Source organism: Diabrotica undecimpunctata, chromosome 4, assembly GCF_040954645.1.
Source record: "Diabrotica undecimpunctata isolate CICGRU chromosome 4, icDiaUnde3, whole genome shotgun sequence".
NCBI classification, from domain to species: Eukaryota; Metazoa; Arthropoda; class Insecta; order Coleoptera; family Chrysomelidae; genus Diabrotica; species Diabrotica undecimpunctata.
Window position 1 is genome coordinate 19,221,661 of NC_092806.1, and position 17,064 is coordinate 19,238,724.

At 32.5% G+C, this 17,064-nt stretch overlaps 1 protein-coding gene across 1 annotated transcript in view; it reads left to right on the top strand.

Moving 5' to 3' along the window:
• The first annotated feature begins 460 nt into the window (after positions 1-460).
• Positions 461-17,064, top strand: part of LOC140439268 (uncharacterized) — a 74,374-nt gene continuing 57,770 nt past the window's right edge. Inside the window, exon 1 of the mRNA XM_072529081.1 lies at positions 461-613. Coding sequence (XP_072385182.1) covers positions 597-613 — 17 coding nt within the window. The 5' untranslated portion in view covers positions 461-596. The remainder of the gene's footprint in view (positions 614-17,064) is intronic.

Genomic DNA, 17,064 nt, shown 5'->3' on the forward strand with positions numbered 1-17,064 from the left:
TCTGGGAGGCATTTTACTATACATCAAACGTGTATACATCTATAACATAGATAGAAAAGTTTCATCTGATAAAAAATATATTTATTTTGTGAATTTTATCATACGAATACTGATTGATTGCGAAATAGATCAGTAATGTAAGTAATTAGGGCACACTTGGTTTGTAATTATCTTCGTTACAGTCAAACCTTAAGTTCATATCACAAACATACTACGTGTGGAACTAGACGCGTTTTAAATAAATATCTGTACATTAATTTTGGAGCCATACTGTAGGAAAGCTGTGCATTTGGGGACAATCAGTACACCTGAATTTTTACCAACACACGTCATAAAGCTAAATGCGCTTAAGATGGTATGAGAAACTCAAGTAAAAATGTCAAAAATTTATTTGTTGCGAATATCTGTATTCACAAGCCGCCAACCCAGCCAAGTCGAAGAATCACATCTTTCCTACAGTTATACTTTCTACTAAGAAGAACAACTGTAAGTGAAGGGGAAATTAACATCAGAATTTATAAATATACGTACTAATCGATTGCAGAATCTAGTGGTTAGAATCGAGTCAGTGATATAGCACCATCCCTATATAAAAAATGCGGATTAGTTTTGTGTAAGTTTACATTTTTTTTTAATTCTTGGTCTACATTTGTTGTGGTCATGATGGCCTGTTGTAAACTTTTAAGCAATTTCGCTGGTGGCGGTTTTCACTTTCGATTTTTTTGGTGTGGTAACCAGTACCGGATCGAGGTATATGTGAGCGTATGTGAAAGAAAAAAAACCTTGGAAGGATACGACGCACCTATAGAGAGAAAAGCGTTTCTTTGAATTTTTTTAAAGAATGTCATAAAGCATAAACCTTTACAAATGATTATTCTATTACACAGTTAGAACAATTTAAAAATATGCTTATAATTATTTTTATTCACTTTATTGTTTTAAATTATATGTTTTGATATATATATATATATATATATATATATATATATATATATATATATATATATATATATATATATATATTGTGTTTGTTTTGTGGACTTTTTCAATCTTTGACTGTATCGACTCCATCCATTTTTTTCGATTTTTGTCAGCTTTGATTTTAATTAGTTCTGTAGGGAATCTCCCTTTCGGCATTATAGCTACACGCTCGAGCACCTTAGTCTCTGAACTTTTGCAATCGTTGCTATTTTTGATTGTCCATATAATTGCATTATTATCTTATTTGTTGGTCTCTATAATGTCTTTCTAAAAATCTTCCGTTGCTATCTATATAATATTCGTAGTAACTTAGTAACTTTATTTTTAAGATTTTAGATCTCGTTTTTAAGATTTTACCTGTATATCATAAATCACAAAAGTTTTATTTAAAAATATTTTATAATAGGCATATAATTAAAAGGACCCTTTCGGGCTACATCACAACAGAACGTTTTGGGACCTACTAGTCCATCTTCAGTGCATTTACCAGGTATACATGAGACAAGCCACTAAATATGCGGGTAAAAACCCTTAAAATAGTACAAAATTTGTTAATTATCACATATTTAGTGGATTGTCTCATATATACCTGGTAAATGCACTGGTGATGGACTAGTAGGTCCGAAAACGTTCTGCTGTGATGTAGCCCGAAAGGGTCTTTTTTTAATTATATACCTTTTGAAAAGTAAAGTTGAAAAATCTTTCAAATAAAAGGCTCTAGTTCATCATACACTACAGTATTATTATCGTTGGAACCATTCTGCACATTGGTAAGTGCAGTATTATAAAAGTCTTTTGAACTTTCCGATAATGAAATAAATTTAAGAAGGTTTTCCACACCTTTTTTCTTTTTTTTACTTACATGATTCACTAATGGTACTGTACACTCCCAGCAAATTGCATCCTTTTTTATAACTTTAAAAGTACTAGAATCACCACAGTATTGGGAAGGTATTTGAATAAGAAGTTGTTCTGATTAGCAGCAGTCTTATATGAGTAGAGTTTATCATAAAAGCTACTTACATCATTAGGAGTCACTAGATATGGCTTACAAATATCACCTTTATGAGCACAAAAAATGCGAGGATCTGGATGGGCTTTTTTACTATTTCTCGCGAATTTCTTGAGATTTTTGTCCCACAGGTCTTCATTTTTCTCTCGCCCTTTTCTTGGCTCTATTAATGTCGTTTACAGATACTGAAAACTCACTTTTTACCAAATCTAAACTCATTTCATACTTATAACACACGTTTTCGATTACTCACTTGTTTCAACTCAAACAGCCAACATATCTGGAATCGCGCATGCGCAAACACTCAACAGCTGACTTAAGCCTGTTTGGAAAAGAACAAGGCATTACTAAAGCACTTTTGGAGAACATTACTGATTTGTAATCTGTATAGTATACTTGACTTAAGCTGTTATGGCATGAATTGTTTTTCTAATGTTAGAAATGATGCTCTAGAGTCAGATCCAACTAAAACCTCCAAATATGAAAGAAAAATGACTTAAACCGTTTTGGAATCCACCTCTTCATATGTATCGCAATGTCTAATTATTTCCCCATCTTCCAATACGAGGTCCCACAGAGGTCAACAGCTGACTTAAGCCTGTTTGGAAAAGAACAAGGCATGACTAAAGCACTTTTGGAGAACATTACTGATTTGTAATCTGTATAGTATACTTGACTTAAGCTGTTATGGCATGAATTGTTTTTCTAATGTTAGAAATGATGCTCTAGAGTCAGATCCAACTAAAACCTCCAAATATGAAAAAAAATGACTTAAACCCTTTTGGAATCTACCTCTTCATATGTATCGCAATGTCTAATTATTTCCCCATCTTCCAATGCGAGGCCCCACAGACACACACATATTCTGTGTTACTGTTAGTGTTTATTTAAATTCTTCACTTTTTATATTCCTCGATTAATTTCCTTGTCAGATATACAATAACTTCATACTGTTGCACTATTCCTAGTTGTTCATGTGCAAAAAATAATGTTTATATAGTATTTTTGTTTAATGGCAATCCCATATCTTTGCATTTGCATTTCCAAAGTTTTAGAGTTTGTTCGAGGTAAATCTTAAATAATGTCGGTGAGACAACAGCCGTGTTTAAGACCCTAACTGCTTTGGAATCCCTTGGATAGGCTGTTTCCAATTTTTATCCTTACCTTAGAATTAGCATACATTTGTTTCGTTGCTTGTATTAAATTCATGTCTATATAATTATGTTTTCTCTAATTCTTCCCAGGTAGCTTATTTTGTGGGATACTGTCATACGATTTTCTCATACAAAAGTCTTTATACAATAAATGTGCTTTTTAGTTAACTTTCTTTTCAGTATGTGTAAGGCAGAATAAATGGTCAATAGTTGATCTACCTACCGATGGCCCTATAGTTGTCACTGTCACCTTCTGCGTTTCTTATGTATGGTAGATATGAATGACGTCATCCATTTTTCTCGGATTTTCTCGCCGTTAATGCAATTTTGGAAAAGTAAGGCTATTTTATTAGTTAGATGTTTCCTGGACCAGATATCTCTTCTACTTCTTGTGATGTTATTCGTATAGGTAATGCTACGATAATTATATAAGCGTAAATGATACTCTATACTTATTAAAAAAAATAATGAAAAATACGGTAGACCCTGGATCACGTTGTCGAAGTATCTGTAGGCGAATAAAGCCATGACTTTTGCAGTCAATATCTCAACCACACACACACACACCTACACACCTTGTCAAAGACCTCTGTTAATGTTAAAGCTTTAACATAAAAACATGACTTTATATGATACCTCTGCTCTTGGTTTCACTTAACAGACATTTACTATGTCTTTGTATTTTCTGCAGAAAATCAAAATAGTTTATTGCTTCCCAAATCTGTTTATTGTATTATATCTTCTTCTTCTTCTTATTCTTCTTCTTTCTCTTTATAAGCAATTCTGCTTGTTCACTGGCGGATTAATACCTCTATATAAGGTTGTCACTGCTCTATATAAGGTTGTCATCTTTTGCGCGGTCGTCCGATACTTCTTCTGCCGATTGGTGACTTATCTCTTACTATTTTGACGACACGGGTCTCCTCCATGCTTACGTGGTTATTCCATTCTTTTTTCTGTTGTGTGTCCATTCATTTATATACTGTACGTTACATTTTCTTCTAATGTCTTCACTTCTCTTTCGAACTCTCAGCGTATTCCTGTAATTCTTCTCAGTACTCTCATCTTTGGATTTTCCAGTAGCCTTTGCGTTGTGGCTCTGTCGGATCTTGTTTCTGATGCATATGTCATTATAAATTTACTGACTTTATAAATTCTTGACTTCATCTCAGTGTTAATGTGTCTGTTTCGCCATATAGTGTTATTAAGGCATCCTGTCAGTCTATTTGCTTTTAGTACTTGATCTCTCAAGTCTTTTGTCTAGGTCTCCATAGCTAGGCAGTGTAATGCCCAGGTATTTTATTTCCATTACTTGTTCAATGCTGATGCCGTTAATTTTTATTTTAGATCTGGTTGGTTTCTGAGATGAGATTGTCATATTAAATTCTTTTGCTTTTATGTTAAATCTGTGGACCAGTCTTTACAGACTATCTTCATTTGGAGCTATCAATGTTGCGTCGTCTGCGTAACAGAGTATTTTTTTTTCTTTGTTTCCCATTCTGTATCCTCTTCCTTTGTTAACGCTTTTGATGATTTAATCTACGATCAAATTGAAGAGCATGAGGCTCAATAAATCCCCTTGTCTTATTCCGCTGCCTATTTCTATAGGTTCTGTAAGTTGTCCATCTATTCTGACTTCCATTTTGTTGTTTTGGTAGATGTTTTCGATAGTTTTTATAATATTTAGGGGAACTTATCTATTATACAGAAGATAGATTACATCTTTGAGTCTTACTCTGTCAAACGCTTCCTTTAGAAATCAGACACAGAAATGCTGGTCTATTATACTCTAGGGATTTCTCAGTAATTTACTTTATAACGAATATTGCATCTGTACACGATCTTCCACTACGAAAACCCTGTTGTTCATCTGCTAAACTTATCCTCTGATTTATCAGAGGATTGTATTATATTTTTGCCGAAAATTACTGAATACGATGTTTGATGATACATTAAATATTGAACACCATTGTATATTAAGCACCCTAAATAATTGTTTTTATTTTTCTTAGTAAGTTGCCTTAAAGTACAACGGTTTTAAAAATGCTGTTATATGGCTGTCTCCTTTACTGTTAAAGATAGTTTTTGACCAAAGTAGTGAGTTCAGTGCGCCTATTATTTGTTTCCTTCTTCACTCCTAAATAGATATAGTCGAAACATGTCGAAATTACATTTTCATCTTCTTCAACTTAGTTCATCGTTTTTACCTCCTCCTAGGCACGTGTTTTTCGTTTTTCTTGAGTTAACATTTTGTCCCATCGCTCCTCATTACATGTATTTATCGGTTTGTTATGAATTGCAGATCCTTCTGGTCTGACTATGTGATCGTCTGCAAAATAAAGCGTATATAGGGTTGTTTAGAATGGTAAACTCATTCCAGAAAATGATCTCCATTTCTTCAGTGCCTTATTCAGGTAGATTTTGAAGAGTGTTGAAGATAAACTGCAGCCTTGCCTTGGTTCTTTACTTCCCCTTAAGTTTTTGGAGATCTGATTGTTAATCTTTATTTTTGATCGAAGATCATTGTAGAATCGTTGTATTGCTCTTTTACAAGTGTAATATTATTAATAGGTCAGCTTTGCAGTACTTGTCATACATAGGGGTATTGTATCATAAGCTTTCGTCGAGTTCACAAATAATGGATGAATTTGTCTATCCCTAACCAATCTTTTTTCATTTAGATGTTAAAGTGTAGATGGGGTTGATCCAAGATTGTCCAGCTCGAAATCCTGCTTGCTGTTCCAGCTCAAGTGGTTCATATTCGTTTTCTACTAGGGTTTTCATAACTTTTTTGTACAATCTACTGTACGAAAATATATATACCATTACCTATACTATTTTTTATGAATGAGTGTAATCTATCCTTCTTACCAGCTTTCAGGTATATTATCTCCGTTTTTTAAGCGCTTTCCTCTATTCGAATTGCCGAATATAGTCCTCTCCTAATTCTCTCCATTCATCTCTGTTGTTTGTAAGACGTTTCCACATTGGCCCTGCAGTTCTTTTAATATCGTCGCTCCAGCGCATTTGCGGTCTTACTCGTCGTCTTTTTGGCTTCATATGGCCGTCAATTCTCGATTTCTTTATTCCATCGGCCATCCTTAAAACGTTCGTTATGTTCAGCCCATTTCCAATTCAGTTTAGCTGCCTGTTCGAGAGCATCTTTTACTTTTGTTCTATTTTAGCATCTGTCGTTCCATAGCTCTCTGAGTTTTTCTGATCTTCTCCATGTTTATTTTAGTGAATATCCAGGTTTAAGCTCCATATGTAAGTACAGGTAGTATACAGGAATTAAACACTTTTGTGTTTTCCGATCTTCCCTTTTTTACACGTCTGCTGAGAGTTGTTCTTCCCATTTTTACACGTCTGCTTATTTCGGTAGTCTGATTTTCTTTGCTTACCTTGACATTTTGACCAAGATATGTATATTCATCTACGTGTTATATCTTCGTCCGTTGGATGTTTATCATACGTTTGTCATCTTTGTTTGACATTAGTTTAGTTTTACTGAAATTCATTTTCAGTCCATTTTTTAGGGATTCTGTGTGTAGCTCCTCAATCATCGTATTCAGTACATTCCACGTGTCGGCTATTAGTACTACATCATCTGCCAATCTTAGATGGTTTAAGTATCTTCCGTTAATAGGGATTCCCTTATTTTCCCAGTCTATTGACTTAACGATATCTTCTAGGGCAGCTGTAAATAATTTTGGAGATATTGTGTCTTCTTGTCTTATGTCTCGGTTGATTTTTACTGGTCTTCTTCGATCATAACCACCTGGTTTACGTACACATCTACTCTTGCCATCCTGCCACATTATTTTATTTCCCCTAGAAAAAAATCCACGTTTCGTCTAAAAATACAACCTCGTGGATATGTACTATTTCTTTTTTTTTTTGTATTTACTTAAGAAACATTTTCGTTGTGCTGCGATATAAGTTCTTAAATTAAGGCTCTTCGATGATCATCTTTTTTAAAATTAAGGCCTAAATCTTTTAATATTTTACTCAAAGATGTTTTAATTGTAAAAACAATTTCTTTAGTCTGTAGCTTATTGATCAACGCTTCACGGGTTACATGTTTCTCTAAAAAGTTATTTATTTTAATATATTACTCTAACATGCTAAGTCCTACTTGTAATTCTCAACAGAAAATTGGTTAATTTACTATCCTGGTACATATTGTATTTCGAATTAACATTTTATCGCCCTCAGGTAAATCAGTAGTTTTTGTTTTAAAACAAGGTCTGCTTTTCCCGGAGAAGATAAAACAGGATTTTTTTCTTTCCTTTTTCGTATATTGTATATTGTTTTTCTCGTCAATTAAAGTGCAGCTGCTACCCTCGAAAACAAAGTTAAAGTATTATCAATAATATTAATTGAAATTAAAAAATACCAAAAGCAAAAAGTTCCTAATTATAAAATATTTTGTTATGCAATGAAGTTGTCAAATAAGTAATATTAGTAATATATATGCTTGTTATCATTAAAGCTTTATAATAGCGCACATTTGAAAATTTTACTTTTTGTACTTCTTGAACAGACGACAACGGTTCCAACGGTCCCTCATTCCTTTTTTCTAATTCAAATTACTCGATTAAATTTAAAACGAGGTCTTGTACTTGTGATGTAATAGTTTTCCAGGTATAATCTAAAAAAAATCATTAAAATATTTTCTTTTAAAATAAAAAAACTAAAAAAAATAAAAATAACACGTGTGTTTACTTAATAACAGGCGGAAGTCGGAAGACAATGATGCTAGATAAAAAGTATGTGTTTTAACTTGTCAGGCATTAATGACGCTCGGATAAGAACCATTTACTCAACTGTATATATTCTTTCTTTTTCTCCTATTGACACAAACTATTACAGTAGGTTCTTAACATAATTCTTTTAGACCCTTATGTGCGTTTATTATCCATAGTCCATTCTGTATTTCTGTATTTCTTTTTGTTCCTTTTTGTTCAATGTTCACGTTTCTGGGAGTACGTAATTATCGGTTTTATCACATTAATTTACGTATCTTATTTTTGCGCTCCTTGGCCGCCCTTTTATCAGTTTATCCATCCAAAGAGTTAATTACAGCCATTCCAGTTCTTTTTTGAATTTCTTCACTGTATTTTGTTTGGTGTGTTTGTGTCATGATAATTCCAAACTGTTAAAATCTCATTTCCAAAATGTTTGTAACTCAAAGTTAATTTAACAACATTTAAAGGGGTTTTACCCATATATTTAGTGGCTTTAAACATGTACATCTAGTAAGTAGTAACCACACTTTTTGTAATGACCTTGGTCAAAATTTTAACTCTTATGTTTGATTTACTTAAAGTGGTTATACTTTTAGGATAGCACTGACGATGGAATATTAATTCCGAAAACGTTTTGTGATGTAGCCCGATAGGATTTTTAATATTATACATTTTATAAAGGAACTTTAAATAATTTTTTGTGATACATGGTATACAGCCAGCTACATGAATTTAGTTTCCTTGTGGAGTTTAAATCTCTTCTTTTATTCGAGTTTCTATATATGTATTTCTCTTTGCAGTTTTTGCTATTAGATAATTTCCTTGTGTAAAACTATGAGACGTATAGTGCGTAGAGGTATAAGCGGTGGTAATTTAAACATTTTAACAATTTTGTTGAGTTTAGTATTGTCTGCCAAATGTATATACTTTTTAATTTCTGTAAATCTATTTCTGCTCATTGCGTTGGAAATAAATGGAACATTCAGATCTTCATCAAAATTCCAATACTTATATCCTTTATATGATTCACAACTTCATCATCAAATAACTTTTCAACAATTCTGCAAGCACCGCTTTTATCCTTTCCATTCGTTTATAGCTTCCATTGTTACCATTCATGCCCGTATTCGCCCTTTTACGACTCCATTTGGAATATCCGGTCTTTCAAAAAAAGTTCTTTTTTGAAAGTTTGTTAGCTGTCAGTTCCCTCTTTGATGATTTTATTCGTTTGGACAGCGGAATGTCATCATCTGTTTCATTCGGGTCATCTCTATTACCAAAATCATCATAGTTAGGATCATCCACCGTTCTATAGTCATCCTCATCTTCGGACCCGTCAATAATGTCTTCAAGTTCTCCAGAACATCGTTAGGAATTTGGGTTGTTATCAAATCATCTTCGTCAAAATCCTCCTCATCCGTTTAGTAGTAGTAATGGGACGTGATTTCACCAACGGTGGTTCAGTCACCGTGATTTGTTTCTTGCTAACTTCGATAACCGTGATTAGTGACCAGATATATCAGATATCAAATCACGGTCACGTCTTATAAAGCTTGTTTATATATAATAAATATTATGATATTCTTGGTGAACGTGATTTGGAGAAAAATTCATGAATACACAACGTTATTGATAGAAATGTTCACTTACCACATTTAACCTGTAAATCACAAGTGCAATGACTATTTCAAAGTGTTTTATCTTAAAACTACGTGAAAAAATACAGTAATCTGTTACACCGTCTGAGAGATGAGACTATGCAGAAGCGCCTTGTACTCCAGACATTAAGATTTTTAACCACAGATGGCGTCAGTTGAAAATTATATGTGCCGTACCCGTATAGGTACGCTGAGCGTTAATTCCTTCAAACTTGCTATTGTTCTCTTGTATATTTTATTTGGTCAGTGGGTTAGACACTATTAGAAGACATAGATGATTTTATCTTGTCTTATATTTATCATTAACAATTAAATAAGGAATGCCAATCTAAATCTAAAGGGCAGGCAATTTGTTTAATTAATATACCTTAGTTCTTATGTTAAATTATTCATACATTACCTTTAGCTTTTATCGTCGTTTTAATGTTCAGAAAATCATAATATTTCCATGCTCTATAATAAATAATGTCCCTTCAGATGAGTTCCGATGCCCTGCTTGTAAAGTTTGATACCAATGCTGAGGATTAGATATAGATTGTGACGGAACTGCTATAAAATATTTATTTGATCGTACATTTTATCAGTATTGTTTAAATTGAACATATTACATCATAGATGAATCTGGGAAGGTTGTTATAAAGTCAATGTATTGCAAGTATGACATTTTTGTTAACTCATTCTTCTTCGCTTTTCTATATTTAATACTTTGATAGCAGTTAAGTGATTGATAACACCATTTTAGATTGAACATTTCAAAAGAGTCATCTAACGCGGTAAATCTTTCACTTAGACCTGTTATTTGGCCATAAAAGCAAAGGGATTGTATCAAGACGATATCAAACTTTCTCACAACAATAGTAAATTGTGCCAAAGCTGCTTTGCTGTGCCCTTCAAAGTACCGGTTGGGAAGATTAATTTCTGAGTCTCTTTCTAGACCATACTTTTTCTTAATATCTGCCCAAGTTTTAAATCAAAATATAAGTTGTTCTGAAGCTATTTTCTTGTGGCATTTTAAATTAATTACTATTTAACTGGGAATAAGCCACAATTAAAGGTTAAAATACGTTTATTGACGTTTCAATTTCCACTTCGGAAATCGTTCTCAAAATACAAACATTAGTAAATTAAACAAATTTTGTTTTTGTTACTTAGTGAAAAATTCTTCTATTAATTTAATTTTATCTGACTCATCTATATTGACAATTCATACATACATTATACATTTTAAAGTAGACGACTTTAAAATGATATTGCCAATATTGTTGAGTTGCGTTCCTGGGACGACTTTACTTATAAGATAGTTCATTCGATTACATGAAATCAACTTTAACTTGAGAATATCCGTCAGAAAAGATCATAACATGTAATTCGTCTTTAAAAAGACAAATACATGCCATGATGACAGTAAAATTCTCCTGTTATTGATTCCATAGTAAATTATGAGGGAAAAACCAGGAAAAAAACCTCATAATACTATCCCGACATGGTAAGTATTTGATCTTGCATTTATTTTACCTTCAATAAATACCAAATTCCGATTTTATATGTTTGTTATTTAAAAAATATAAATGATGTATTCTCTATATGTTACTGACTTACCAATACTGGTATTTTCTTTTTAATAACTTCCTCTTTCAATATGGGTAACCAGATCCTACTACATTCTGCCGAGGAATTCGCGACACAATTGGTCTCATTTAGCATAATTAGAGCCGCTTCTTTGATTTTTCTCTTTTTACCATCCGTTTCTTTTAGGACTATATTTGAATCATTCCATTGAACCCTATGTTCATTATCCCATGCATGTTTACATATTTGAGATCTATCAAATTCTCTATTTTTAATATAGGATTGATGTTCACTTATTCTAACATTTAATGGCCTTGATGTTTCACCTAAATAAAACTGATCGCATTCACAAGGTATTTTATAAATGCAATTCTTTGTCCTTTCTTGTTCATTGTTAGGTTTGGTTTTGGACAAAATAGATCTCAACGTGTTTGTTGAAAAAATCAAAGAAGCGGCTCTAATTATGCTAAATGAGACCAATTGTGTCGCGAATTCCTCGGCAGAATGTAGTAGGATCTGGTTACCCATATTGAAAGAGGAAGTTATTAAAAAGAAAATACCAGTATTGGTAAGTCAGTAACATATAGAGAATACATCATTTATATTTTTTAAATAACAAACATATAAAATCGGAATTTGGTATTTATTGAAGGTAAAATAAATGCAAGATCAAATACTTACCATGTCGGGATAGTATTATGAGGTTTTTTTCCTGGTTTTTCCCTCATAATTTACTATGGAATCACTAACAGGAGAATTTTACTGTCATCATGGCATGTATTTGTCTTTTTAAAGACGAATTACATGTTATGATCTTTTCTGACGGATATTCTCAAGTTAAAGTTGATTTCATGTAATCGAATGAACTATCTTATAAGTAAAGTCGTCCCAGGAACGCAACTCAACAATATTGGCAATATCATTTTAAAGTCGTCTACTTTAAAATGTATAATGTATGTCTGAATTGTCAATATAGATGAGTCAGATAAAATTAAATTAATAGAAGAATTTTTCACTAAGTAACAAAAACAAAATTTGTTTAATTTACTAATGTTTGTATTTTGAGAACGATTTCCGAAGTGGAAATTGAAACGTCAATAAACGTATTTTAACCTTTAATTGTGGCTTATTCCCAGTTAAATAGTAATCAAAATATAAGTGATAAAAAAATGCATAATTCCAGAACTGACATACCAATAGAAACGTAAAAAGAATAAACCTAAATAGTAAAAACATTCCTAAGAATCCAGATTATAAAACGGAATATAAAAAGCATTTGTAAATATCAGACTGAAAGATAAGGAATTTGAGTGGATTAGAAGAATAAACATACAGCTACGTTCGTTATTTCTGTCAAATTGTAAGCACCCAGTGCTTTACCACATCCAGGACTCTTTCGTTGCCTTGATGTTAGTCTTCTTGGGTACAGGTTTGTTGTTTTTTCCTACATCAGCAGATGACCATTGGTTTGTACAACGCCACAGTCACACAGATCATCTTTAGCGTAACCCCACTTTTTTAGATTTTACTTGCAGCGGGTCACTACATGGCTGCCGGTCTAGAGGTTTCTACATGGAGAAAAGTAAGTTTGATCCGGCAAGTAGGTGGTCTTTTACTAGTCTCTTTTTCTCGGTCTTTGCAATTACAGCTCTTCTGATCTTAGGCGGAGCAATTTCTGCAATGGAGTAGATTTTAATCACTGGGGTATGTTTAAGACACTCTGTAATGATTCGACTTGTCCCATTTAGAGCAGTGCCCTCCTGCAAGGTGCTCAGAGTCTACAGACATGCGGGTGAGCACCTAAGTTGTACCTGTCAGTTTATTCAGGATATTGTTTCTTGATGTGACTTTCATCTTTGTGTTTTGACAGTGATGTTTGAATGTAATGAGATTCCTGACTCGACCACACAACTTTACCTTTTTGTCAGCTTTTTTATTATTTAAATGGAAAATACATACATGTGTTTAATGGGTTTGGCTTCATATTAAACTTTTAGTTTATCTAAAGATATTTGCTCTTCACCTAAGAAATGATCTTTCTTGCGCAGCAATGGCTGTGCCATCTGCGTATATGAATTTTTTTGTTTCATGATATATTGGCTGGTCATTTATGTAGATATTGAATAGCAAGGGAGCCAGCACACTACCCTGGACTAATTCATTCTTCTAGATTCTCCAGCGGCTATTTTGACTTTGGAGTGTTACATAAAGTTTGATGTATTGATGATTAATTTGATGTCTTTTGACAGAAATTGCCTTATAGACCAGTTCTTTATGGTTTACGATGTCGTACGCTGCGGAAAGGTCCACGAACGCTACACCCGTTATTTCCTTCCATTCAAAATTATCTTCAATATGTTGGGTCAGATCAAGGATCTGGCCACAGCACCACAATGAAAGAAAAAGATATATCCAAAGAACAAGTGATGAAACAATTATTGAATAAAGTAGAAGATATGTATATAATATATATACAAATATTGCGTAAAAGAATTTATCTAAAATAAAGAAAGGTGTTAAGTAGACATACAGTATTTTTAAAAATTTAAGCGTAGGTGTTTCATAAAATTCCACAGATGAATAACCAATTAATACTGCAATTTTGGTAATTGCCTAATTAAACATTTTACAACTCACTACTATCTAGTACGGAGCTGGCATAGGGTTTAAACTGAATATATTACATCACGGATGAACTTGAACTATAATTTTTTTCTAATGAAAGTATATGATCTAAGATGAAATGTATGAATCGTTATACAAGATGTTTATGCTTATATAATAATTTATAATACCGCTATTACTATCTGCAAGACAATTGTATATATTCAGCGTCATTTAATTAATCATTAGATGTAATGAATATTGCGAAGAGGTTTGTTTTATTACCATCTAAGATAGATATTTTGAAATATTTTAAAATATGTGCATATGGCAAACGCAATTATTTCCAAAATCATTATTCAGTGCCCCGTATATATATATATATATATATATATATATATATATATATATATATATATATATATATATATATATATATATATATATATATATATATATATATATATATATGATTCTTCTCAGGTTTTTCCACAACACTAAAATATTATATAAGGTTAGCTCAAACATCTTCAACTTCAAAAAGTTCAGTACTGTCATTTGGCAATTCATCTTCAAAATTGTCTTATTTTGATCTCTCGCTAGTTTATACTGGTCGAATGTTGCTGTAGATTAGAACGGTTGAATCTTTCCAACCTTAGAGCCACTTCCACTGGATCAAATAGTACCTAAACCTTCTCTTCAATACATAAAAAGTTATGTTGCATATCTAGATCAAATATGAAATTCATTATAGAAATTGGATTGTTTAGTGGACTTCTTAAAAATGGCTTTACTTTATAATCAGAATCTCCTTGTAGGAACCCATTTATATTATCTTCATTTAAACTTCTTATCAAGAATACAGAATTATTTATTCCTACCTGGTACCTAGAAAAACATATCCAAAAAGTATCACTAAATTATGTGTAAATCATGACATTTATGTGGAGTACCACAAGGTTCAGTACTGGTTCCTCTACTTTTCCTTATCTTTATAAATGACATCACTAACTTAAAAATCGATGGAAACATTTTTCTTTTTGCTGATAATACCAGTATTACCTGGAAGAACCATATACGCTTCATGCAATTATACCTTCTGATCTACTTAAAACAAAAACCTGGCCCGACTCTAATTTACTCTCTTTTAACGTGGATAAGACAGAAGCATTATCCTATAAAGGAGCTCTTCAACCCTTTCTTCTTAATAACAGCCAAATCAGTATAATTGATTCTGTAAAATTTCTTGGTATTTTTATAGACAGCAGCCTTAAATGGTCCCTTCATATCGATTTCTTACGTAAGAAACTAGCCTCAGGCTGCTATGCAATAAGATCTGTTTCGAAAGAAATGAATTTAGCTTCTTTCAAAATAACATACTTTTCTTTGTTCGAGTCTCATCTTAGATATGGCCTTCCTTTTTGGGGTTCTAGTACAGCTGCCCAATCTGATGTTATTTTTAAATTACAAAAAAGAGCAATACGGTATTTTTTTGGCCTCATTGCAAAAGCTACTTCAAAAATCACGGGATTTTAACTCTTCCCTCTCTATAGATTCTAGAAACCGTTTGCTTAATTCGTAAACACCTACATGTTTTTCCAGCAACACCTAGTCATGACTACTCCACTAGAAATTCAAGCTTTGATGTGTATTTACCGATCCCATCCACTGAGTTAGTAAAGAATATTATTATTATTATTATATTATAATCGGCAAACAAATTTACAACCATCTCCCTTTGCAACTTAAATCTACAACTTCTTTCCTTAAGTTCCGTAAATTGACAAAAGCCTATCTATCTGAAAGACCTTATTATTCAGTGGAAGAGTTTCTCATGTGATATTGACGATTTGATTAATTTTAGTAAATTTTAATTGTTATTGTTATTCTTACTTTTTTTTTAACTTATATAAGCTTTGTCCATAAAATTGTACAATTTTCATTGACAATAAAGCATATTTCTATTCTATTCTATTGTAAATTGTCAGAATTTAAAATCAATATTCCTACTACATTTCCTACTACACCCTGGATATTTTGTATACTTACTCTGAGTAGTTTTTTTTAATATATATAATTGAATGTATTTTATAATTATTAAAAGAATCTGACAACCTAGGTACTATGTGCATATGTTTCGTATTTGAAACATTTGAAAAAGGTTAATTAATCCATTGTTTGTTTGATTTACTAACAGGGATAGGTACCACTTCTTTATCAAAAAACAAACAAAAGAAATCAGAAGGGCTGGCATCTTGCACTGTATCTATTAGATCGGGGTTTACGCCTTCTTCTTCGGAATAATAAATAAAAATCGTCGTGTCCTCATGGGTCAACATGCTCTAATAGAGCTGTAGCATAAATGGCAAGTTAACTGCCACATACCATATATATTAATTAAAAAAAATCTTGTTGATCAGTAATCCGATATGCACTTACATTTCCAATATTTTGAAGATCCACTTCGTATATTCCGTGTATTCAATTTTATTAAAGCAATCACAATGTAGTTGTTACCCTCATTATATCACCCTACATTTTGTTCTTCCTCTTCTTCTATTTCAGGTGCCATCTCCGCTACGGAGGTTGGCAATCATCAAAGCTATTTTAATTTTTGAGTCAGTAGCTCTAAATAGTTGTTTTGAGCTGCATCCAAACCATTCTCTCAGGTTCTTAAGCCATGAAATTCGTCTTCTTCCGATGCTTCTTCTGCCATCTTTCTTTCCTTGCATTATGAGTCGCAGGATGCCATACTTCTCGCCCCGCATCAATTGTCCGAGATACTGTAGCTTTCTTTCTTTAATTGTAAGTTCAACTTCCTTCTCTTTACCTATTCTTCAGTATAGTACACTGTATACGTAACATTTTGTTAGGCGTATTTTAAGAGCTAATGTTAAATCTTTGCCACATAGGACCTTTTTCATTTTCCTAAAATTAGAACGTGCTTTTTTTTTAATTTCTGTTACGTTCCAAATTTAAAGTAGAAAGTCCCACCTCTATTTTATCAAAATTTAAATAATTCAGGACGTGTAAGAGCGGTTGCCTATAATATATTATAAGCAAGGTGGCGAAAATAAAATTAGTAATTTTCAAATAGGGGTAATGTCTGGCAAATTGTGCTGAAGTTAAGGGAACACGTCCTCTTTTTTGTGAAGAAACTAATTTAGATCGTTCTTTCTAGAGTTATCTTGGAAGAATTGGGATCATAAAATTGAAATTTTTGAATCTCGGTATTATTCGGTGACCTCCGTGTGTCAAGTTGTCAAGTGTTCGGAAAGACGACGGAAAGAAAGTGATTCCAGGTTTGACGGTGTAACTGAAAGGTTGGGCTAGATTAA